Here is a 21,765-nt window from a genome sequence, read left to right as displayed (position 1 = left end):
TAGACTCAAGCTAAGAATGTATGGTATATTTTATTTTGTAGACTCAAGCTAAGAATGTATGGTATATTTTATTTTGTAGACTCAAGCTAAGAATGTATGGTATATTTTATTTTGTAGGCTCAAGCACAAGAATGTATATTAGAGAAATCTATGATAGACAGTAGAAAGAATACTATAACAGCTAAAGTGGCAGCACAAGTTGTCGAATTTTATAAATTAGCCATTAAAAATCTAGATATTTGCAATACAGAAGGACTGGTCAACTCAAGGAGTTATAAGGTAAAGTAGAATTCATTCACTCCTTTACTCTAAAAAGATGATCTCTCATAGCACATCTTCATTAGCCCAGTCAGAGTAGAACAGTAGGACGTTAAACCCCATTTTATTTTATTTCTAAAATGATCAGAGGATATACAACTAGCTCTAAACAATTCAGTAAAACATACATACATTATGCAAGAGCTAAATCTGCCTATTGCAGGCCTTTCTTTACACCTGAAATGTTATAAAAACGAGATATTAAACATACATTATGCAAGAGCTAAATCTGCCTATTGCAGGCCTTTCTTTACACCTGAAATGTTATAAAAACGAGATATTAAACATACATTATGCAAGAGCCTATTGCAGGTCGTTCTTTACACCTGAAATGTTAACTAAATTATTAATTAGACATTAATCAACTTGTCCAGATCATAATCAACTCTCGATTCCATCGCTAGCCTGCGATGTTTTTTGGATTAGGTTCCGATTTCCTGTTCGACTTCCATTCATAATTTAATCATGAAATGGATAATCAAGACTATGTTTTTTATCATACTGACTTTGGTTATGATGATCGAGACTAGGCCGAAAATTCAATCGCTATAGTTTTGGTTCAGATTGGACCAATTTGACTGAACATTTCAGCAAATTCCCTTTACATTATCTAGTTTGTAACTATTATAGTGAGAACTGTCAGCTCTTTATCTAATCTCCCATAATGTATCTTTAAATATCTTGTGTTTTTGATGTATTAATGGGATTGGATTGTGTCATGTATTTTTAACTAGGGGAGTTGGATGGCTGAATGGTTAGCACGTGCGTGCTGTATCATATGGTCTGTCATTGAGTCAACTGGCGTGGTTTCGATTCCCCGGTTGTACGTGACAAGGGGTAGGGTCGCTTGTCCAACCTCGTGGGTTTTCTCGTGAGTCCTCCAGTTTCCTCCCACTGCTAAAGACCCCCTACGCCCAAGCGAATTGATGAAATAAAATTGAACTATGTGTTAGTCCTGAAATGACCTAGTTTGTGTCGAGTGGACGTTAAACCCCACTTCTCTCTCTCTCTATATTTTAAACTATGTTTTAATGTGTTATTGATATATTAATAGGATTGGAAGAAGCGGATGGAGTTAAAAGTGAGTTTATATCAATGTATAACATATTACTACACCGGTAAAGAGTCCGAAGAGAAAGGAAAATGGGGAGAGACCTTGGCATATTTTACAGCATCAAATGATAAACTTAATGAAAGTGTCAAATTAGCCAAGGTTTGTACACGTTTATAATATGCCTTGTATATAGTCCTCACACCTGTCCGTCCGTTCATCTTCATTAGTCCATGTAGGAGCAGAACAGTAGGACGGTAAAAAAATCATTGGCATGAACGTAAAAGAGTAGGCCGTAGTGCCACTGCCCAGGCAAAATTTCCCTCATAGCACACTGTATGATGTATGCCTGTCTACATTATCCCAGTCGGAACAGAACAGTAGGACATTAAACCTCATTTCATTTCCCCTATTTCTCCATAGGTCAGGTGTCCACAATTTCTTGGGAAAACTCTATATACTTAATGTATCATCCAATCTTTTTAGAATTTATATATGTTGCTTAAATTGGTGAGATGAAGAAGCCTATTGAATTTCATCTATTTCTGTTCATTATATCAAGAGTTATGGACCCTGTTTTATACTTTTGATTATTTAGAGAACACTCTTAACAGCAAAAATTAACATTCAAATTAGGGAAACGAAGAAGTCTATAGAGTTATGGTACTTGTTTCACTTTGTAGAATGTTGTGAACACACTATCAAGTTTTGTCCCTTGAAAGTTACCATCTGATCTACTTTCAATTCATGTTCAACATGTGGATTATTGTGTTTACATTGATTTCAACCCAATTTAAAAATACAATTCACTCAACTGTATTAATTTACCTGTATTTTAGAATGAGGTACCAGAAATTCAAGATGCCTTAAAATTTGCCCAGGATGTTGTAGGAGGAAAGTAAGTAGAATATATCACATTATTTTATCTCAGGATTCAAACAATTTAAATTATTTTAAAAGATTTCATTTTTTCTGTCCTTGTTAATTTATCTGTATAAATCATGTTTTGTTGTCATAGTGATCTGTAATGTAATAAACATCTGTTGTCATAGTGATCTCTAATGTAATAAACTTGTATTACAGGTATAACTCAGCTAAAAAAGACAATGATTTTGTTTATCATGATAAAGTGCCACCTTTAGACACCTTACCAGAAATAAAAGGTAAGTACAGGTAATTTACTGAGAATCATAGGTGTACGGGCTGATTTTACTTGCAAGGGGGTCGTATCATTATCATTTTTGTCCGAAAAATATGGCGGCAGCGCGCGAAAAATGAAACTGCCTAACTGTATCCAGATAGCGCCCGATCAACAATCAGTGAAATTCACCAAGAACTAAAATACTTACATTGATTGATCGTATGCCTAGTCGGAGAATAAATCCAGAAATAAAAACATTTTCCCTCTATCATGATTACGTTAGTTATCCAAGCCGGGAGATTGGATATTTATTCAAGACGGGAGATTGTTCGTCATTGATATTTATTTAAGTTGTGAGGTTGTCCGCCATTGATATTTGTCCAAGACAGGACATTGTCCATCGGAAGATTGTTCATCATTGATGTTTATCTAAGTCAGGAGATTGTCCGTCATTGATATATTTTTTCCATGTGAATTAAGCTGTGGAAAATTTGGTATTGTCCACAAAATATGCAAATGATGCACTGGGACATTATAAGTTAGCATGATCAAAATATTTGTAGTGCATGTCTCTCATGGGGAGGTGGTAAAGGACCTTCCCAATTCCAGGTTGAGATCCTACATTATTAACTGATACTTAACCCACTTTATATGATACAACCCTTGAATCACAAAGGCATTTTACCTGTTCCCTGTAGTGCTGGATATTGCCACTTTATATGATACAACCCTTGCATCACAAAGGCATTTTACCTGTTCCCTGTAGTGCTGGATATTGCTACTGCAGTCACGATATGATACCTATTGCGATTCAGGTGCTACGATACAATTCATATCACGATTCATAACCAGGTAAATATATACCAAGAAAACAACAGGATAAATGAAAAATTGATATTTTAAGTTCTGTCGATGTCGAAGAAATAAAACTGTTTTATATCACGATATTGATGTGGATCCAAATAAGGACCAAAACAATTTAATAATGTTTGTGTACCTGTGGTTAATGTGAGACATTGATAATTAAGAGTGACAAGTTACTAGTTCCCTGTGTGTGTCAAATAACTTTATTTAACGCCCGATTCCATCGAAGTGATAAAGCCTACATGCCTGTTCACCGAAGTCTCAGAGATATTTTATTCACTATAAATATAAATGAATGCGAGTGCCTGTTCCTCGAACTTTTATTCATTTCTAGTAAGTACAATATCTTTTTAATAATCACCCCAAAAACAAAGCCCTGTTCATGAATCACATTCATTAATTAAAATCGAAATATTTTCTGATATACTTTCCAGGAGCATCTTTAGTGAAAGGTATTCCATTTAATCCCAATGATACAGAAATATCTGGCCCTGATATCTTTCAAAAACTGGTTCCCATGGAAGCACATGAAGCATCCTCAGTCTACAGGTAAACTATATTTTATAAAATAGCGGTTCCGACCAACACTTGACAGTCAAAATATTCTTCATTGCCCACAGAGAGATATAGATGTAATAGCGGTTCTGACAAATACTTGACCGGTAAAAAAAATAGGTGAAATATTCTTGCGGAGAGTTGGAGATTTAAATTATTAAATTACAAGTCTGTTGAAATAGTGCTTGCAACTGTGCAGAATTTTGGAGATTTTATTTAGTAATAAAAGGGGGAGGCGCTAGAGTACAAGGTCTGTTATTGATTCCCCTCTTGGACGCAACAGGGAGTAGGGTCACCTGTCCAACCTCATGGGTTTTCATCCATTTATTATTCCCAAACTCTTTCTTTCTCTCTCACTGTACAGGCTGTAGTATTTAGAATTTTATAGTTACATAGCGGAGGTCAATTGTAGCCTTGGATGAAAATTGGGTTTTGAAAAATAGTACCTGTGTGTGAAAATTTGAAAAATACACTATTTTACCAGCGTGCAAAAATAACTAATGGGTCAGTTCAAGTTTGTCATTTTCCGTAGCCCTCGTTCTGGACCCACGTATACGGCCATCATAGAACCCGTGCGTTAAAACCTGTTTTATTTTATTATAGTGAAGAGAAAGCGAAAGTTTTACGACTTGTAGCTGGTGAAGTAGAAGAAAAGAACGCAGAATTAGAGTAATTATATTTATATTATTTTTACTTATTTAAAATGTTTTTACAAAAATACTAATATGTTTCATTGGGCTTATGATACCACATATGTCAGGTAATTACATGATGGGTGTTGAATGGATGTTAAACTACATTTCTATCTCTATCTCTAGCCACACTGAGATGTGTTTCCTTCAATGTAATATATAAAAAAATTCCATTGATTAAAAATAAAAAACATTTTTTTATATATGATATTAATTGAACGAAGAGTTTATTTGGGTAAAGGGGGGTTGGGTGGACGGATGGTTAGCATGTGCGCTCCGTATCATAAGGTCTGTCATTGAGTCAACTGGCATGGTTTCGATTTCCCTGTTTTACATGACAAGGAGTAGGGTGGTCTGTCCAACCTCATGGGTTTTCTCCTGGTTCTCCGGTTTTCTCCCACTGTTAAAGACCCCTAAGCGCAAGCGAATTATTGAAATAAATTTGAACCATGGGTTAGTCTCGAAATAACCTAGTTTGTGTTGAGTGGACGTTCAACCCCATTTATCTATCTCTCTTTATTTGGGTGAATATTTGTTATTTCAGTCAGTTTCTGTCGTCGTTACAAATAGATGAAAGTAAATTAACTCCACCTGTTGATCGATTACCGGAAGATTTACTGGAGAAGTGTGCGGCATTGAGTGTACGAACACATGCGATACAAGATCTTATAGATCAAATGTCAGGTGAGTCATAAGTCCTTAGTCATTCGGATGGGACAAAATATGAGGTCTCTTAAAATTAAAAAGATTAGACTGAAACTCTTCTGCCCTGGTATAGATCCTCACGCAATACAAGATCTCATAGATCAAAATAATGTCAGTTGAGTTTAATTTCTACCGTGACAAGGAGTAGGATCACCTGTCTCACCTGTCTCACCTGTCCAACATTGTGGATTTTCTCCGGTTTCCACTCATTGAAAAAGGTCCCTACATGCAAATGAAGTAACGAAATGAAAATGAGCCATATGTTAGTCCTGAAATGACCTAGTTTATGTCAAGTGTAATATTTGAGTTTTTGTATTGTAGCTGTTTCTAGTATAATATTTGAGTTTTTGTATTGTAGCTGTTTCTAGTATAATATTTGAGTTTTTGTATTAAAGCTGTTTCTAGTATAATATTTGAGTTTTTGTATTATAACTGTTTCTAGTGTAATATTTGAGTTTTTGTATTGTAGCTGTTTCTAGTGTATCAACAGATGTAGATTTGAACATTAAAGAAATTCTGGAATTACTGGAAGAAGAGATGAAGAAAGAGGAGGAATTTCAGGTAAAAATAGTTTGTTGTAACTTAAATTCAGAGTAAACAGTGAGTAGGACATTGGCTCGCTAACCTGGAGGTCCCATGTTCGATCCCAGCCTTGGCCGAGATAGTTAATCAGGATTGTTTTGCATAGTTCCCCCTTGTCAGTGGTGCAGGACGGAGGGCCTGACAAGGGACAACGTATAGTCGTTGGGACGAAAAATCAAGGGCCTATGACATTTCGTCTGGCAGATAACAGAACCCTTGACAGTTTAATTCATTTGCTGTTCGGGCAAAATTTCCCTCATAGCACAATGCATGGGGTTTGCCCGTCTTCATAAACCTAGTCGATGCAGTAGGGCGTTAAACTTCATTTCATTTCATTTGATGATGTGTATTATATGTTTGCCCGAATGGTTAATGAGTGCGTGTTGTATCATAAGGTCTGGCATTAAGTCAACTGGCGTGGTTTCGATTCCCCGGTTGTACGTGACTAGCAGTAGTAGGGTCGCCTGTCTGGCCTTGTGGGTTTTCTCCGGGTCCTCCGGTTTCCTCCCACTGCTAAAGACGCCTACGCGCAAGCAAATTATTAAATAAAATTGAACAATCTCTCTCTCTCTCTTAATTTCGGTGCCTGTTTTTATTTTTCAGAAATTAATGGGAAATCGTACAAACAATATTATATTATCGGAGATTCGTAAAGAAACAGAGATCTGTCAGGAGAAACATAAACAAGGAACGTTATCCAATGAGAATCTTCATGCAGCTATGAATATGCATATCACAAATTTACGTTTGTTAGCAGGACCACCGGAGACCATTCTTACATCACTTCCACCGAGCCAGCCAGAGAAAAGTAAGACTCTAAAGTATATTATTATTTTGGACAGAGTCTGGGTGTTATGTTTTCAATCCAAGGCTTGTACGTGACAAGGAGTAAGGTCACCTGTCCATCCAAATGGATTTTTTCCGGGTCCTCCTGTTTACTCCCACTGCTACTGAGCCCTACACGCAAGCAAGCAAATTATTGAAATAATATTGTATCCATACTGATATGACCTAGTTTGTGGATGTTAAACTCACTATTTCTCTTTGAGCAGTGAGAATGGAGTGAAAAAAGGGGGCCTTGGGCTGCAATGAACCACAATAGGTGAAACATGTTCAATGTGTTTAATTAATTACATATTTGATCCCTTCGTCGGCCGTGATAGTTCATCGTGATTTTCCGGCGTGGTTCCCCCTTGTCAGTGGTGTAAAATTAGTGATTATAACAGTTGACAGATTAAGTAAAAAAAAAAAATTATAACACAATTATAGCACAAATCGGAAATTTCCTTGATTCATATTGGTCGCAAACTGTGGTGAAATGGACACCTCGCGTATGAATATTACAGTGTCCTGAAATCTTTATTGACAAATATCTTCAGGACATTCGGCACATGTTTAGGGATTGTATGATTATCCAGTATCATTCTTCTTAATTGTATATATGATTATCCAGTATCATTCTTGATTTGTATGATTATCCAGTCATTCATGATTTGTATGATTATCCAGTCATTCATGATTGTATGATTATCCAGTATCATTCTTGATTGTATGTATGATTATCCAGTATCATTCGTGAATGTATGATTATCCAGTATCATTAATGATTGTCAGTAACATCTCTGGATTCATTCAAATTTTATTTAGATCTACTTCCTGTAATCTGAGTTAAATTATTTACATGCAGTAATTACCGAGATTATTTTTAATTTTTTATGGCCCTATTTGATTGATGCAGTATTTGAGAACCAGAATACTTGTTTTATATGACCCTATTTATTTTAAATATTTCAGGTCCCGGTGATGAGGCTGTTGTAGACGAACTCCGTAAATTGTTGAATAAAGTTGAGGAGATGAAGAATCAGCGATCAATGTTACACGATCAGTTACGTGATCAGATACAATCAGATGATATAACCAATGTTCTTGTTACTCAAGATGGCGGAAATAAGGAGGTGAGTAATATTTGTTCTACGACAATCATAAAAAAAAAGTTCTTTTTCTCCAAGGGGTGTGTGGGTGTCCGAATGGTTAGCATGTACAACTGCCAAGGGATCTCTTACATTCACGCCAATGTATACACACGACCTCGGTTTTTTCGTACCATCGGAACAAATAGACAGCTGTCCTTGTCAGGCCCTCCTTCCTGCACCACTGACATGGGGAAACCATGCAGTTGGAATTCGATATATGAGTAGGACGTATTTCCCTCATAAAACATTGCACTTTGTATGCCCGTCTTAATTAGACCAGTTGAAGTAGAACAGTAGGGTCGTTAAACCCCATTTCTGTCCAATATTGGATAGATATTGTCCGAAAAATGCCAATCACGATCAGCAACATTGAGGCATTTCTTTTTTTTTTTCAGACTATATTTAATGAACAGCTAAAGAAACATGATAAATTAAAGACATTATTAGAACAGAATATGATGGCACAGAATAATATATTACAAGCTTTAACTGAATGTAATGCTAAATACGCTACGATACGACAAAATACAGCTAAGTCGGTCGTCAGGTATGGTAGCCATCTTTGTATGAATTGACGCAATTTTTATTACATAATTGTCAAGCAGTCAGAGCTCTGGATTCGTAACTCGAATGCCCTGTTTGTGATCCCTTTTGAGTATGAATTAAGATTTTTAACAGAATATAATGCTGAATACGTGACAATACGACAAAATACAGCCGTGTCGGTTGCCAGGTACGGTGGCCATCTTTGTATAAATTGATCATTGTTGTCGAGCAGTTGGAGCATTGGATTCTTAGACTAGAAGGTTCTAGATCTCAATTCCTTTGTGGGTTTATAAGAACTTTGGGGATTTTTTATGCCCAGCCTTCACTTATCAGCAGTGGCTCCTATATGTGTCTAGTCAGTTGGATGGGATGGAAAATCAAGGTTCTCACGTATTTATTGGCATGCGTGTAAAAGAACCCTTGTCGATTGGAAATTGAAGAAGAGTAAGATTAGTTTGTTCATCTCTTTATCAAGTCCTGTAGTTCTTTAGTCTGTCATCAATTCCCTCGTGGGTTCAATTCTATGATTAGTCTGTGTGTGTCATTGAGTCAAGTGACGAGGTTTAGAATCCCAGCTTGTATGTGACAAGGAGTAGGGTTGCCTGTCCAATCTTGTCGATTTTCTCTGTGTCCTCCGGTTTTCACCCACATCTAAAGTCCCTGAAATAACATTGAACCATATCTTAGTCCCGAAATGACATATTTTTGTGTCGAGTGGACATTAAACTCCATCACTCTCCTCTGTGATTGGTGTGTGTGGGGTTTCACCCTAGAATACTCACCCCCCCCCCCACCATACAATATATTGAGTGAATTCAACCCCCCCTTTTTTCCTCTCCCTTTTGTTCAGGCGTGAAAGTCGAGTAAAAGAACTGATCAGTTCGTACAATGTTTATGAAGATTTAATGGCGAAGAGTCAGAAGGGTTTAGAGTTTTATAAGAAGTTAGAAGAAACGGTTTGCAGATTATTACAAAGATGTCGTGGTGTTTGTAAGGTACAGCAAGAAGAACGAGAGCAAATACAAAACAGATTTGCACCAAAAGGTATTTCTGTTCTCAATTCTAAACTGGGGGTTGGGTGGCCAAATGGTTAACGCATGCACGTTGGATCGTAAGGACTGTCAGTGAGTCAAGTTACGTGAAATCATAAGGTCTGTCATTGAGTCAACTGGCGTGGTTTCAATTCCCCGGTTGTACGTGACAAGGAGTAGGATCGTCTGTCAAACCTTGTGGGTTTTTTCTCCGGGTTTTCTGGTTTCCTCCCACTGCTAATGACCCCTATGCGCAAATAAATTATTAAAATATGTTAGTCCCAAAATGACCTAGTTTGTCTCGAGTGTAGGTTAAACCCCATTTCTCTCTCGTTCTCTCACTCCTATTCTAAACTAATACTATTTCCCCAGCACCAAAAACAACAAACAAAGCAACTATTGTGTACAATTGATATATGAATTTAACAAAGAATAAATATATACAGTAGAACTTGTATTAAGCAAGCACCCAAGGGAAATTTAAAAATGCTTGCTTAATGGAGGTGCTCTTTGACTAGAGGTATTGCCCCAACCACAAAAAATAAAGATATAGATTGCATATATTTTTTTATTTATGTAGTATAACAATAACAATACATGTGAATTCAAAGTAATCGCGTATACATGTTTGTTTAGTAATGCTGGATTTCTGGCCCCCCAATATTTCTTTTACTTTCATCATACTGAATCATAGCGTCTAAAAGCGTTTCAAAATGCCGTGAATTTGAGTATTTCCCACCCCAACTATTTTAGCGATTACGCGACCACCTAATAAAATCTCGGTGCTTTTTGTGCTGACATAAATTAATTACGCTTGGGTGCATTGGGAGCGAACATCAATACTTGCATCGATAAATTTGACCGTCGGTGAATATTGCGCCGAACGAAAATTCTTTACTCAAATCTCGAACATAACTTCTTCGATACTACTGTCTACCATTGTGATGCATTCGGTAATATTTATCCATTTTTGTGAAGAAAATCGATGAATTAATTTTATTTTATCAAAAAAGCACATGAACAATAAAACATCGCTGATTTTATCACTGATTTACAGGGGGTGTAACTCTGTATGTAATATTATAGGGGGCGCTAAAACGTCTGTTTAACAACAATTGAACAAAGTGGCAATGGAAAAGAGATACTAGGTGATCGTGACAAAACTCGGTACTTACATTTTATTCAATCAGAATCAAATAATGTGTCATTACGCGTGAAAACAATGATCAAGTTAATCGTTTAATAAAACAAAAGATTAATAAGCAGATAATCCCGGGTTGATTGTTATTTTTACATTTCTTTTTACCTGATCAGTGGGGGTCCAGTTAATTAACTACTACTCACGGAATTAGCGGGAGTGTTACAAAGAAAGAACGACAAGATGGTATCATTCAACAATGGCCGTTGAATGGGCGATGTTTTATTGAATTTATTAGTAAAATAGTGACCGCTGGCCGTGTTAGAGGAGTGACCGTTGAAACAGTAGATTTGTTACGGGGGGAATTAATTGTGATGCCCGTTGCACACGTTGAACAGGTGCATGCTTAGTAGAGGTTAAATTACTTAAAAATCGCTCGGGGGGAATCTTTGGTGCTCATTGAAGCAAGTGTTCGCTGATTAGGAGTGCACGCCCGAGCAAGTTCTACTGTACCTTTAAGAATAAAAAATAAATTCTTAATTTCATCTTAAAACTTTGGTGGTTGGACTCAATAAAATAATTAACGAATGGCCATATTGTTTAATTTTTTTTTCAACCTGGTATGATTTGATCTTTCGTCTAAACTTCAGGAACATATAATCTGATCATAACTTCTGGTTTAGAACGTGGGTGTTGCATTATCAGGTCTGTCATTGAGTCAATTGGCATGGTTTCGATCCTCCACTTGAATGTGACAAGCAGTGGGGTTTTCTCAGGGTTGTCTGGTTTCCTAACACCGGTGTACTACCCCCACGTGCAAGCGAATAATTGAAATAAAATTGAACCTTATGACCTAGTTTATCTCTTGTGGATGATAAACCCCATTTCTCTCCCTCTCTAAATATAACTTTGAAATTTTGTCTCTTATTTATTTTACTCAGTGTTAAACTTTAATTTTTCTGTTTGATTTCAGTACCCCCACCATCTCGACCTTCAGCACCCAAACCACCAACACCCAGCCCAAGTTCTCCACAGCCCACTTTACCTTCATTTGATGGACCAAAGCTCAAAGATTATCTCCCTTTCATGAAGCCAGCAACATTTGGACCAAAATCAAAGAGGGGATCGGCAACACCCAGTCCTAGCCCCAGCTTAGATGGTATTGATTCTCCACAACATTTTCAAGGTGTGCATTCGGGAATTCCTGATGGCAGAAATATTCCGGCTAGTTATCCAAATGTTCCATATGATCCAAAGATTCCCCAAGTATCTCTTCCTGGTCCAGATTTGGTACAAGGCCAAAATCTGCCTCCTGATGTTGCTGCACAAACTCTTCGACAAGATCAAAGATCAGAAGAAATCCCACGTCAGCCAGCTTCTCTACCAAATCTTCCAATGGCTTCAGCTAGTTCACAGTACAACCCAAATATGATGAACCAGTATCCTTCTCAACCTAATGCAGGGAATGCTAGTTATCCTGTGAACCCAGGAGCAAACCAAATGTACAGACAGGATAGTACATCAACAGTGTCGTCCGTCGATACCCCAGTGATTTCTCCGACAAATGAAAGTCAACACTTGCATCATGGCTTACCACAGAGACATCCGCAAAGGAACCAAAATGTAAACCCACGAGGGCCTTCTGGACCCCAGAGCTTGCCTACTTATTCCACTCCAAATCAGATGCATCAGCAATATGCTGCTCCTCCAGGAAACCAGGGTCAGATGTATAATAATTCACTTCGGCATCAGAACCCTGTCTCAGCACAGCAACCATACATTCCTCAACACGGCGCAGTAAATTCTAGTCAAACTCCATCATCACATTCCCAGGCTTACAATCCATCAGCAGGGAATCAACAGTATAACTACCAGCAACCTGGACATCTAGTCAACCAACAAGGGCATCAACTACCAACTGTGCAAGGCACACAATCAAAAATACATCCTGGAGCTCAACAACCAATGCATCAGAGCAACCAGATTAGCATGCAGGCTGGACAACAACAACAGATGTATCCTGGAAACCAACAAGCAGGATTTTCTGGAAACCCACAAGCAGTTCCACCAGGTTCCCAGTATTGGCAAAGACCAAGCCCATCTCCCTCCCCCAATCAAGTGCAAAATGAAGCTTCAGTTATGCATACACAGTATCCTCAGAGAACGTCCATGACCCCGCCTCAACAATATCCTCAGAACTCACAGCAATCTTCTCAACAAAGCTACGTGTATCAACAGACTTCTCTACAATCACAGCCTCAAACGATGATGCAACAGGTTCCTCCAAATCCCCAGTATCATCCTAGAGGTCCAATGCCTACTGGATATCAATCAGTGAACACCAGCCAACCTGCGGGATTGACCTACCCATCTCAATCACATCAGAATAACACTGGTTATCCATTACAAGGTGAAAGGTTTCCGCTTCAGCCAAATGCACCTCACTCCTCAGTTCCAGGATATTATTCAAATCAACAAAGTCAACCAAATATGGTAATTATACCTCAAAGTCAAGTCACAACACAAACCCCAAATCCCACTGGATCAAGTGTCCAAACTCAATATGGTTATCAACAGCCAAGACAAAGTCCCCAGCATCAAACTTACCAACCTTCTGCTAACCAACAACCAATGAACAATCCTGTTCAGACACAGACGATTCCATCCGCAAGTGCTGGACAGTATGCACCTCAATCTCAGTGTCCCCAAGGTACCAACATTCAACAGGGACAGTATGGGGGACAGAATGCATATTCAGGACAGACTCTGCAACAACCTCCACAGATGCCAAATCAAACATCACCTATGGCACCACCTGGGCAAGTAGCTCCAGTAAATATGCAGCCGGGAACAGGTCAAGGCCCCCGCTTGCCTCAAAGTGCACAAATGGGAAATACTGGACAAATGTTACAGAATCAAGGACATATTAGACCACCAGTACCTGGTTATCAGCAACAGCCAAATCAGTATTCACAGCAACCGACTGCTTCTGGGGTTCAGCAAGGTATGTCACAAGTTCCTCAAGGTTCTACGCAGTCTCAATTTTCAAATCAACAAGGTCAATACATGGCACCCGGACAAACACAGCCAGCGCAACTCCCAAATCAGCAAGGAACTTACCATCAGACATCGCCGTATCAAAATCCAAATTCCAGTTCAATGCAGTACAATCCTCGAGGACCAGCTGTTCCACAACAGCAAGCACCAGGGGGGCAAAGTGTCTATCAACAACAATATCAGCCTTATCAGACATCTCAAGGACAGTATGTAAGTCCTAATCTCAGTCAGATTTCAGGACAGCCGGTAACCGGTGGCATGCAGAAACCTCAACAATATAGTGGAGTGTCAGGACAACAGACAGGAGTCCATCAGAGAGTTGATGTTGGTGCAACAGGCTTCACTCCTGGCACTACCAGAATGCCCATGGCTCCTCAGGTACCTTCTACAGGTCTGAAACTTCCAGTAAATCTTCAGCAGCCCCTGCAACCAGCTCCATCTCAGACCCCAGCACTACCCTTGAGACAGACAACACAGGCACCGCTTGAAGTTAGAAATACTGAGCAGCAGAAAGCCCCAGTCATTCCACAAGAGCCCCAATCAAGTCATCCTTCTACCCCTGTGAACATGCCTCCAACCACAATTACTCCAAATCTATCAAGACAGAGTTCTTCACTCGATGAAATCTTATCTTCTAGTCCAGATAGCGTCAAGCAAGCTGCTATTCCAGATCCGGTGATTGCGCCAAAAGTTCTCACAGCCCAAGAAAAACAGCAGCAGAAAGAAGAAGCAATGAAGAATAGAGGAATCCCTGAATCCAAAGACCCCTACTCACATCCAGCGGCCCTGAATAAACTAGTTCTGGACGTGGAGACATTTGGGAAGTGTGTTGATGATTTATCAGCTAATGAAGCTTCAGCTCATTCTCGAGTGGACATCATATGGAGGGTAGGTATATAGTTGTATTATAATCAAATGTAGGCCTTACATGGAGCCATGATGGTTCAGTGAGTAAGATATTGGCTTGCTAACCTGAAGGGCCTGTGTTCGACCCCTGCGTTGGACGAGAAAGTTCATAAGGATTTTTCAGAGTGGTTCCACCATGTTGGATGGAATGAAAAACTAAGACCCTGTGTACACATTGGCATGCACTTAAAAGATCCCTTGACAGTTGGATTACGATAAAAGAGTAGGCTGTAGCGGCTCTTTTTCTGGTAAAATTTCCCTCATAGCGTATTCCCTTCTTCATCAGTCAAGTCGGTGCAGAAAAGTAGGCTGTTAAACCCCATTTCATTTCAAATATTTGGTACATCCATTATTTTTGTTGTGTTTTCGTTCCATTTATAGTAACGATTGTTTGGGTTACATGTATGTAATTAGGTCTAAAAATCCTTCTAGACTCTCTAAGCCTTGTTCCTGCATGTTGAAGATGACACATTCAGAACTTGAGATCGACAGAAAAGTCCTTTCTATAATTTGTTACAGGGCGTAAGTGATCCCCTCGCTGTTTGGAAATTTTCAAACCTGTGACATTTCCAATGAAGAGGTCACATCTGTACCACCCGAACCCCACACCTCACCCCCCACTCCTACTATTATCTGTGAATTTACAAGTCATACAAATTTGAGAGAATACAGATTTATCACAACTTTAGTAAAATGTTCCCTCAATTGAGTTTGATTTCTGCTTAAGGAATTAATGGAGTATCAAGAGCAAGAAGGGAAGAAGAATTCTATCGCAATTGCACGATGTTATCCAATGAAAAATAGAGATCAAGACATCATGCCATGTAAGTTGTGTGTTTTATAGAACTTATTAGATATAGATTATAGAATGTGTATTTGAATACACCATCGATAATTTATATAACTTTATGGATATCAATCACTGGGTTAATTAACTGCAACATTATGATGAGAGCACCCACATTGAAACGTTGCAGTTGAAGATGCATTATGTAACAGCTAAATCTGCGTGGCGTGGTTTCGATTCCTCGCTTGTACGGACAAGGAGTAGGGTCATCTGTCCAACCTCGTGGTTTTTTCCCGGGCCCTCCGGTTTCCTCCCACTGCTAAAGACCCCTACGCACAAACAAATTATCGAAATAAAATTGAACCATGTGTTAGTCCCGAAATGACCTAGTTTGCGTTGAGTGTACGTTAAACCCCATTTCTCTCTCTCTACTTTTTATCGAATTGAATCGAAGCTGGGAGAATACTGTTGATATTCAGTCTCATTAAATTACAGATCTTATTTCATACTTTTGATGACCTACACTACACGAAGATCTGACCGGTTGTATTTGAAGGTCTTGTCATATGAGCAGCTTTTGACCCTATGACGTCAGACATTGATTAATCAATCAGCGTTGACGTTTCTAGTGGTTTACCCACAATTTTGCCGTAACAGATCGTTTCATTGGCTTATCGCTCAACGAAAACGCGGGTTATATAACAACCCTTCCAGATCCTAGTGTATAGTAAAGATTATATAACAACCCTTCCAGATCCTAGTGTATAGTAAAGATTAAATAACAACCCTTCCAGATCCTAGTGTATAGTAAAGACAAGTAAAACAAAATTTTGAACTATAAAAAACAAAACGAAAATAGGATCTGTGTTTTAATCAGATTGCGTTGATATTTTTATTTTGTTTTCTTATTTAAATGGGAACTTAAAGTAGCTAAGTCCGTAACTCAATATCATCCAAAATCTTCGACATTGTAAACACGAATTTTTTTGCAATTTAAATCAGCATTGGTGTTGTGATCTTAGCAGGAAAAGATGGGCTTCTGATATCCAATATTTAAGACAAAATAAACGTTTTACCATTGGTACACGAATTGTGTACCATAATGCGTTTCAGTGCCATTTGTAACAAGGTGCTCAAAGACAAAGAATGAGGCTAGACATATTTTTCACAAGTCATGTCAAACGGTGATATCATATTCTTATTTGGAGAGCATGCGCATTAAATAATATTGGTGTTGACTGGAATAACCAGACGCTAGAAACTGACTTGCCGTTGAGACTTCTGGCGTACGTATTTCGCCGAACATAACTGATGACAATTCACAGTAAAACGGACACGATTGAATGTAAAACAGTTTATATAAATTCATTTTACATTATTATATGTGTTGCGACCCATTTGTGCCAATTTCTAGGTCCAAAATATTAGCGATTTAGCTCCTTTAATATATATTTTAATTAAAGTGATAAAACTATAATATTATATAATTAATAAAACACCAATATATATATTTTAATTAAAGTGATAAAACTATAATATTATATAATTAATAAAACACCAATATATATATTTTAATTAAAGTGATAAAACTATAATTTAATGATACTAATAAGAATAGAATATATTGTATTTTAGATGATGCTACTAGAGTAATGTTATCTACTGTAAAAGATGATTATATCAATGCTAGTTGGATCAATGTAAGTATTCTTTATATTTATATCTCAATTAACAAGTCATTTCTTTCATATAGATTTTAAAATGATTATAGGGACCTGGGGTAGATGAGCGATAAGGTCACTGGACTGGACTGTCCAGGTTTCATATCCCAGGGGGGTTGGATGGCCGAATGGTTAACACGTGCACGCTGTATCATAAAGCCTGTCATTGAGTCAACTGGCGTGGTTTCGAATCCCCGGTTGTACGTGACAAGGAGTAGGGTCACCTGTCCAACCTTGTGGGTTTTCTCCGGGTCCTCCAGTTTCCTCCCACTGGTAAAGATCCCTACACGCAAACAAATTATTGAAATAAAATTGAAACGTGTAGTCCCGAAATGACCTAGTTTGTGTTGAGTGGATGTTAAACCCCATCTCTCTCTCTCTCTCTCTCTCTCTCTCTCCATTCATAATTTAATCATGAAATGGATAATTGAGACTAAGTTTTTTTATCGTACAGACTTTAGTAATGATGATCGAGGCTAGGCCGAAAATTCAAATGCTAAAATCTCAGTTCAGAGTTGATCAATTTGAGTGAAATTTTCAGCAGGTTCCCTTTACATTACCTAGTGTTTAACTATTATAGTGAGAACTGTCAGCTCTTTATCTAATCTCCCATAATATATCTTTAATTCAACACTCTCTTATTATGGGACAAGTTGTTCATTTATTTCTTAATTATTATCTGTGATTGTTTATTGTGTTGCTAGGGGATTACGGTAATTCAAATTTGATTGTTTTTAATTTCAGGATTTAGCACCATCTTGTCCAAAGTTTATAACAACGCAGACCCCGTTACCCGTGACAACAACAGATTTCTGGGTAATGGTATACGAACAAGGAACAGAAGTTGTTGTTATGATAACCAGTGAATATGAAACGGGCAAGGTCAGTCACGATGTTCATTCAACAACTATATATACACAAAATCAAACAGGGTTTAACGTCCTACTGTTTTGCTCCAACTGGGCTAATGAAGACAGGCTTACGCCATACAGTGTGCTATGAGGGAAATTTTGCCCGAACAGCAGCACTACTGCCTACTGTCAAGGGATCTTTTATGTGCAGGCCAATGTGTATACGGGACCTCGGTTTTCCGTACCATCCGAACGACTAGACAGCTGTCCTTGAAATGCCCTCTGTCCTGCATCACTGACAAGGGGGAACCACACCGGAAAATCTGGATGAACTTTCTTGGCCAATGTAGGGATCGAACACGCGACCTCAATTCAAGCGACTTAAGTGTTTTACCCACTTAGCCACTGTGATCCCCTATATATACACAAACAGTGGTTAAAACTCTTTCCACAGTTGATAGGGGAAGGGGGTGGCTGAATAATTTTATATGTGTGCTTTACTAAGGCTTTAGGCTTTAGATCGAAAGGTCTGTCATTGATTCAAGTGGTGTGGTATGTGTCAAGGAATAAGGTCGGTTGGCCTGTCTAACCTTGTGGGTTTCCCCTCACTTCTTAAGTCGCCTGTCTTGAGCACAAGTAAAATTACTAAAATTAGTTATGTTAAATATTTGTCTGGAAAATTACCTAGTTGTATTGTTATTCAAAATATCTCTGTTTGCTTGTAGAAATATCCTATATTATATCTCTATCTCTCTCTGTTTGTAGAAATATCCTATATTATATCTCTATCTCTCTCTGTTTGTAGAAATATCCTATATTATATCTCTATCTCTCTCTGTTTGTAGAAATATCCTATATAATATCTCTCTCTCTCTGTAGAAATATCCTATATTATATCTCTATCTCTCTCTGTTTGTAGAAATATCCTATATTATATCTCTATATCTCTCTCTCTCTGTAGAAATATCCTATATTATATCTCTATCTCTCTCTCTCTGTTTGTAGAAATATCCTATATAATATCTCTCTCTCTCTGTAGAAATATCCTATATTATATCTCTATCTCTCTCTGTTTGTAGAAATATCCTATATTATATCTCTATATCTCTCTCTGTTTGTAGAAATATCCTATATTATATCTCTATCTCTCTCTGTTTGTAGAAATATCCTATATTATATCTCTATCTCTCTCTGTTTGTAGAAATATCCTATATTATATCTCTATATCTCTCTCTGTTTGTAGAAATATCCTATATTATATTTCTATCTCTCTCTGTTTGTAGAAATATCCTATATTATATCTCTATCTCTCTCTGTTTGTAGAAATATCCTATATTATATCTCTATCTGTTTGTAGAAATATCCTATATTTATCTCTATCTCTCTCTGTTTGTAGAAATATCCTATATTTATCTCTATCTCTCTCTGTTTGTAGAAATATCCTATATTATATCTCTATCTCTCTCTGTAGAAATATCCTATATTATATCTCTATCTCTCTCTGTTTGTAGAAATATCCTATATTTATCTCTATCTCTCTCTGTTTGTAGAAATATCCTATATTTATCTCTATCTCTCTCTGTTTGTAGAAATATCCTATCTACTGGCCCACAGAGAAAGGTAAAGCCATGGAGCACGGTCAGGTTATATTGAATCTCCAGAGTGTTAAATATAAAGGCCTGTGGACCGAGAGAATAATATACATGTTACATACAGAGGTAAGTCTGTTAGAATATTGTCTTTAAGTTGAGTGTAGAATAATTTCATCTGATAATCAAGTAACAAGTTTGTCTATACCTGTTGAACATGTACTTATAGTACAGATTATAGATAAAATGACTTTCTTTTTTTTTTTTCAGACAAAACAAGGAAGAACAATTGTACATTTATTGTACAAGAATTGGCCAGTTAGGTTAGTCTTCAATTATCTATAATGATTGATTGTTAATATTACGATAAACAGTATATTTTATATCTCAGGAAATCAAGATGTCAAATAAAATGGAGTTAAACAGACTAGAATACTAACAAGCTAAAATACTAACAAGCTAGAATACTAACAAACTATAATACTATCAGTCTAAAATACTAACAAGCTAGAATACTAACAGTATAAAATACTAACAGTCTAAAATACTAACAAGCCAAAATACTAACAAGCTAGAATACTAACAGTCTAAAATACTAACAGTCTAAAATACTAACAAGCTAGAATACTAACAAGCTAGAATACTAACAGTCTAAAATACTAACAGTCTAAAATACTAACAGTCTAAAATACTAACTGTCTAAAATACTAATAAGCTAAAATACTAACAAGCTAATATACTAACAGTCTAAAATACTTATACTAATTAGCTAAAATACTGACAAGATAAAATACTAACTAGTGTTGTTAACTATGAACCAGGTTATAATAATAATGTCTTAAAACGATTTCACATTTTTTGAGATAAAATATTCGGCTAATCTGAAGTAAACAAAATAAGTCAAAATTTGACAGACTAGCCAAATTTTATAGAGATATTTCTGCATAAGATATTATCTTCAGGAAGGAGTTGAGAGAAGGCCTAAAAAAACGTGGTTTATTTTAATTTTAAGTGGCATTTAATAATTGAGACACATTAACATAACACAATACAATTTCTATGGGAAACAATCACTGGTTTTATTATATAAGCATGACGATTCAACAAGTATCATCTCCAACCTTGTGGGTTTCCTCCGGGTCCTCCGGTTTCCTCCCACTGTTAAAGACCCCTACGCGTAAGTGAATTAATGAAATAAAATTGAACCTTATGTTAGTCCCAAAATGACCTTGTTTGTATCCAGTGATGTTAAACCCTCTCACACACACACAAGTATCCTCTTGTTCTTATCAAACATTTCTGTTGATGGTTTGTTTTATTCTGTTTTATTCGTATTTTCAGTGGTTTTCCTGACGATGTTTCTCATATTGTTAAATTTATCAACGAGGCTCACACGTTTTATAAACAACAAAGAAGTCTCATGAAACCTATCATAGTGCATTGTGGGTACGTATTATTAATAGTGACTGAAAATTTACTTAAAGTTCACTTAAAGTTGAATCTCTAAAAGAAATAACAGTTCAGGGTGAGGCTACCCGAAAAATGCTTTCTGAAACTCTAAAGCTATTGAATTGAAGATGGCACAAGTAGTTAGGAAATGTAATGAACAAGGGAAAACTAACATTAAAAATAAAGAAAAAAAAGTTGTTGCCAGGGTAACACATTTTTTAAGAAAAAGTATGAAAAATGTAGGTACACCATATCTCTGGCATTAATAAAGATAAATGTCTCATTTTCGGACTGCTTATTCTTTAATGATAAACCCAAAACCAGACAGAGAGTTTTTCTGTATAATTTTTTTAGTTTCTCGGAAAATGGTGTTTAAAACATTGCCTCACCACAATATTTTGTCTTTGGAGAAATATTTTGATAACTTTTGAAATATTAATGATCATTCAAATTGCTTTCTGTCTGATTTTGTGGTAGATATTAGTTTATATATCCTGCATGGTGTACCTACCTTTTTCATAATTTTTTTCCCAAAAATTGTGTTACCCTGCCAACAACTTTTTTTTCTTTATTTTTAATGTTAGTTTTCCCTTGTTTTACATTTCCTAACTACTTGTACCATTTTCAATTCAACAGCTTTAAAATTTCAAAATAAAAAATTTGGGTTCAACATCCTACTTTTCTGCTCCTACTGAGCTAACGGAGACGGGCATACGCGTACACTGTGTTATGAGGGAAATTTTGTCCAAACAGAGGCACTCTGACCTACTCTTATATTCAATTCTACCTACGAAGGGTTCTTTTATGTG

At 37.0% G+C, this 21,765-nt stretch overlaps 1 protein-coding gene across 1 annotated transcript in view; it reads left to right on the top strand.

Moving 5' to 3' along the window:
* The window catches only part of LOC126807824 (tyrosine-protein phosphatase non-receptor type 23), a 36,630-nt gene that overhangs the window by 7,444 nt on the left and 7,421 nt on the right, over positions 1-21,765 (top strand). Inside the window, exons 6-24 of the mRNA XM_050532664.2 lie at positions 118-279; positions 1,373-1,531; positions 2,209-2,267; positions 2,453-2,532; positions 3,809-3,923; positions 4,533-4,598; positions 5,166-5,305; positions 5,796-5,887; positions 6,512-6,716; positions 7,703-7,863; positions 8,277-8,428; positions 9,278-9,471; positions 11,570-14,541; positions 15,287-15,383; positions 16,982-17,046; positions 17,812-17,949; positions 19,508-19,636; positions 19,778-19,830; positions 20,849-20,953. Coding sequence (XP_050388621.2) covers positions 118-279; positions 1,373-1,531; positions 2,209-2,267; positions 2,453-2,532; positions 3,809-3,923; positions 4,533-4,598; positions 5,166-5,305; positions 5,796-5,887; positions 6,512-6,716; positions 7,703-7,863; positions 8,277-8,428; positions 9,278-9,471; positions 11,570-14,541; positions 15,287-15,383; positions 16,982-17,046; positions 17,812-17,949; positions 19,508-19,636; positions 19,778-19,830; positions 20,849-20,953 — 5,144 coding nt within the window. The remainder of the gene's footprint in view (positions 1-117; positions 280-1,372; positions 1,532-2,208; positions 2,268-2,452; positions 2,533-3,808; positions 3,924-4,532; positions 4,599-5,165; positions 5,306-5,795; positions 5,888-6,511; positions 6,717-7,702; positions 7,864-8,276; positions 8,429-9,277; positions 9,472-11,569; positions 14,542-15,286; positions 15,384-16,981; positions 17,047-17,811; positions 17,950-19,507; positions 19,637-19,777; positions 19,831-20,848; positions 20,954-21,765) is intronic.

This window comes from Patella vulgata, chromosome 9 (assembly GCF_932274485.2).
Source record: "Patella vulgata chromosome 9, xgPatVulg1.2, whole genome shotgun sequence".
NCBI classification, from domain to species: domain Eukaryota; kingdom Metazoa; phylum Mollusca; class Gastropoda; family Patellidae; genus Patella; species Patella vulgata.
The sequence above is the reverse complement of the archived record's forward strand: the minus strand, read 5'-3'. Positions and strand labels throughout refer to the sequence as shown.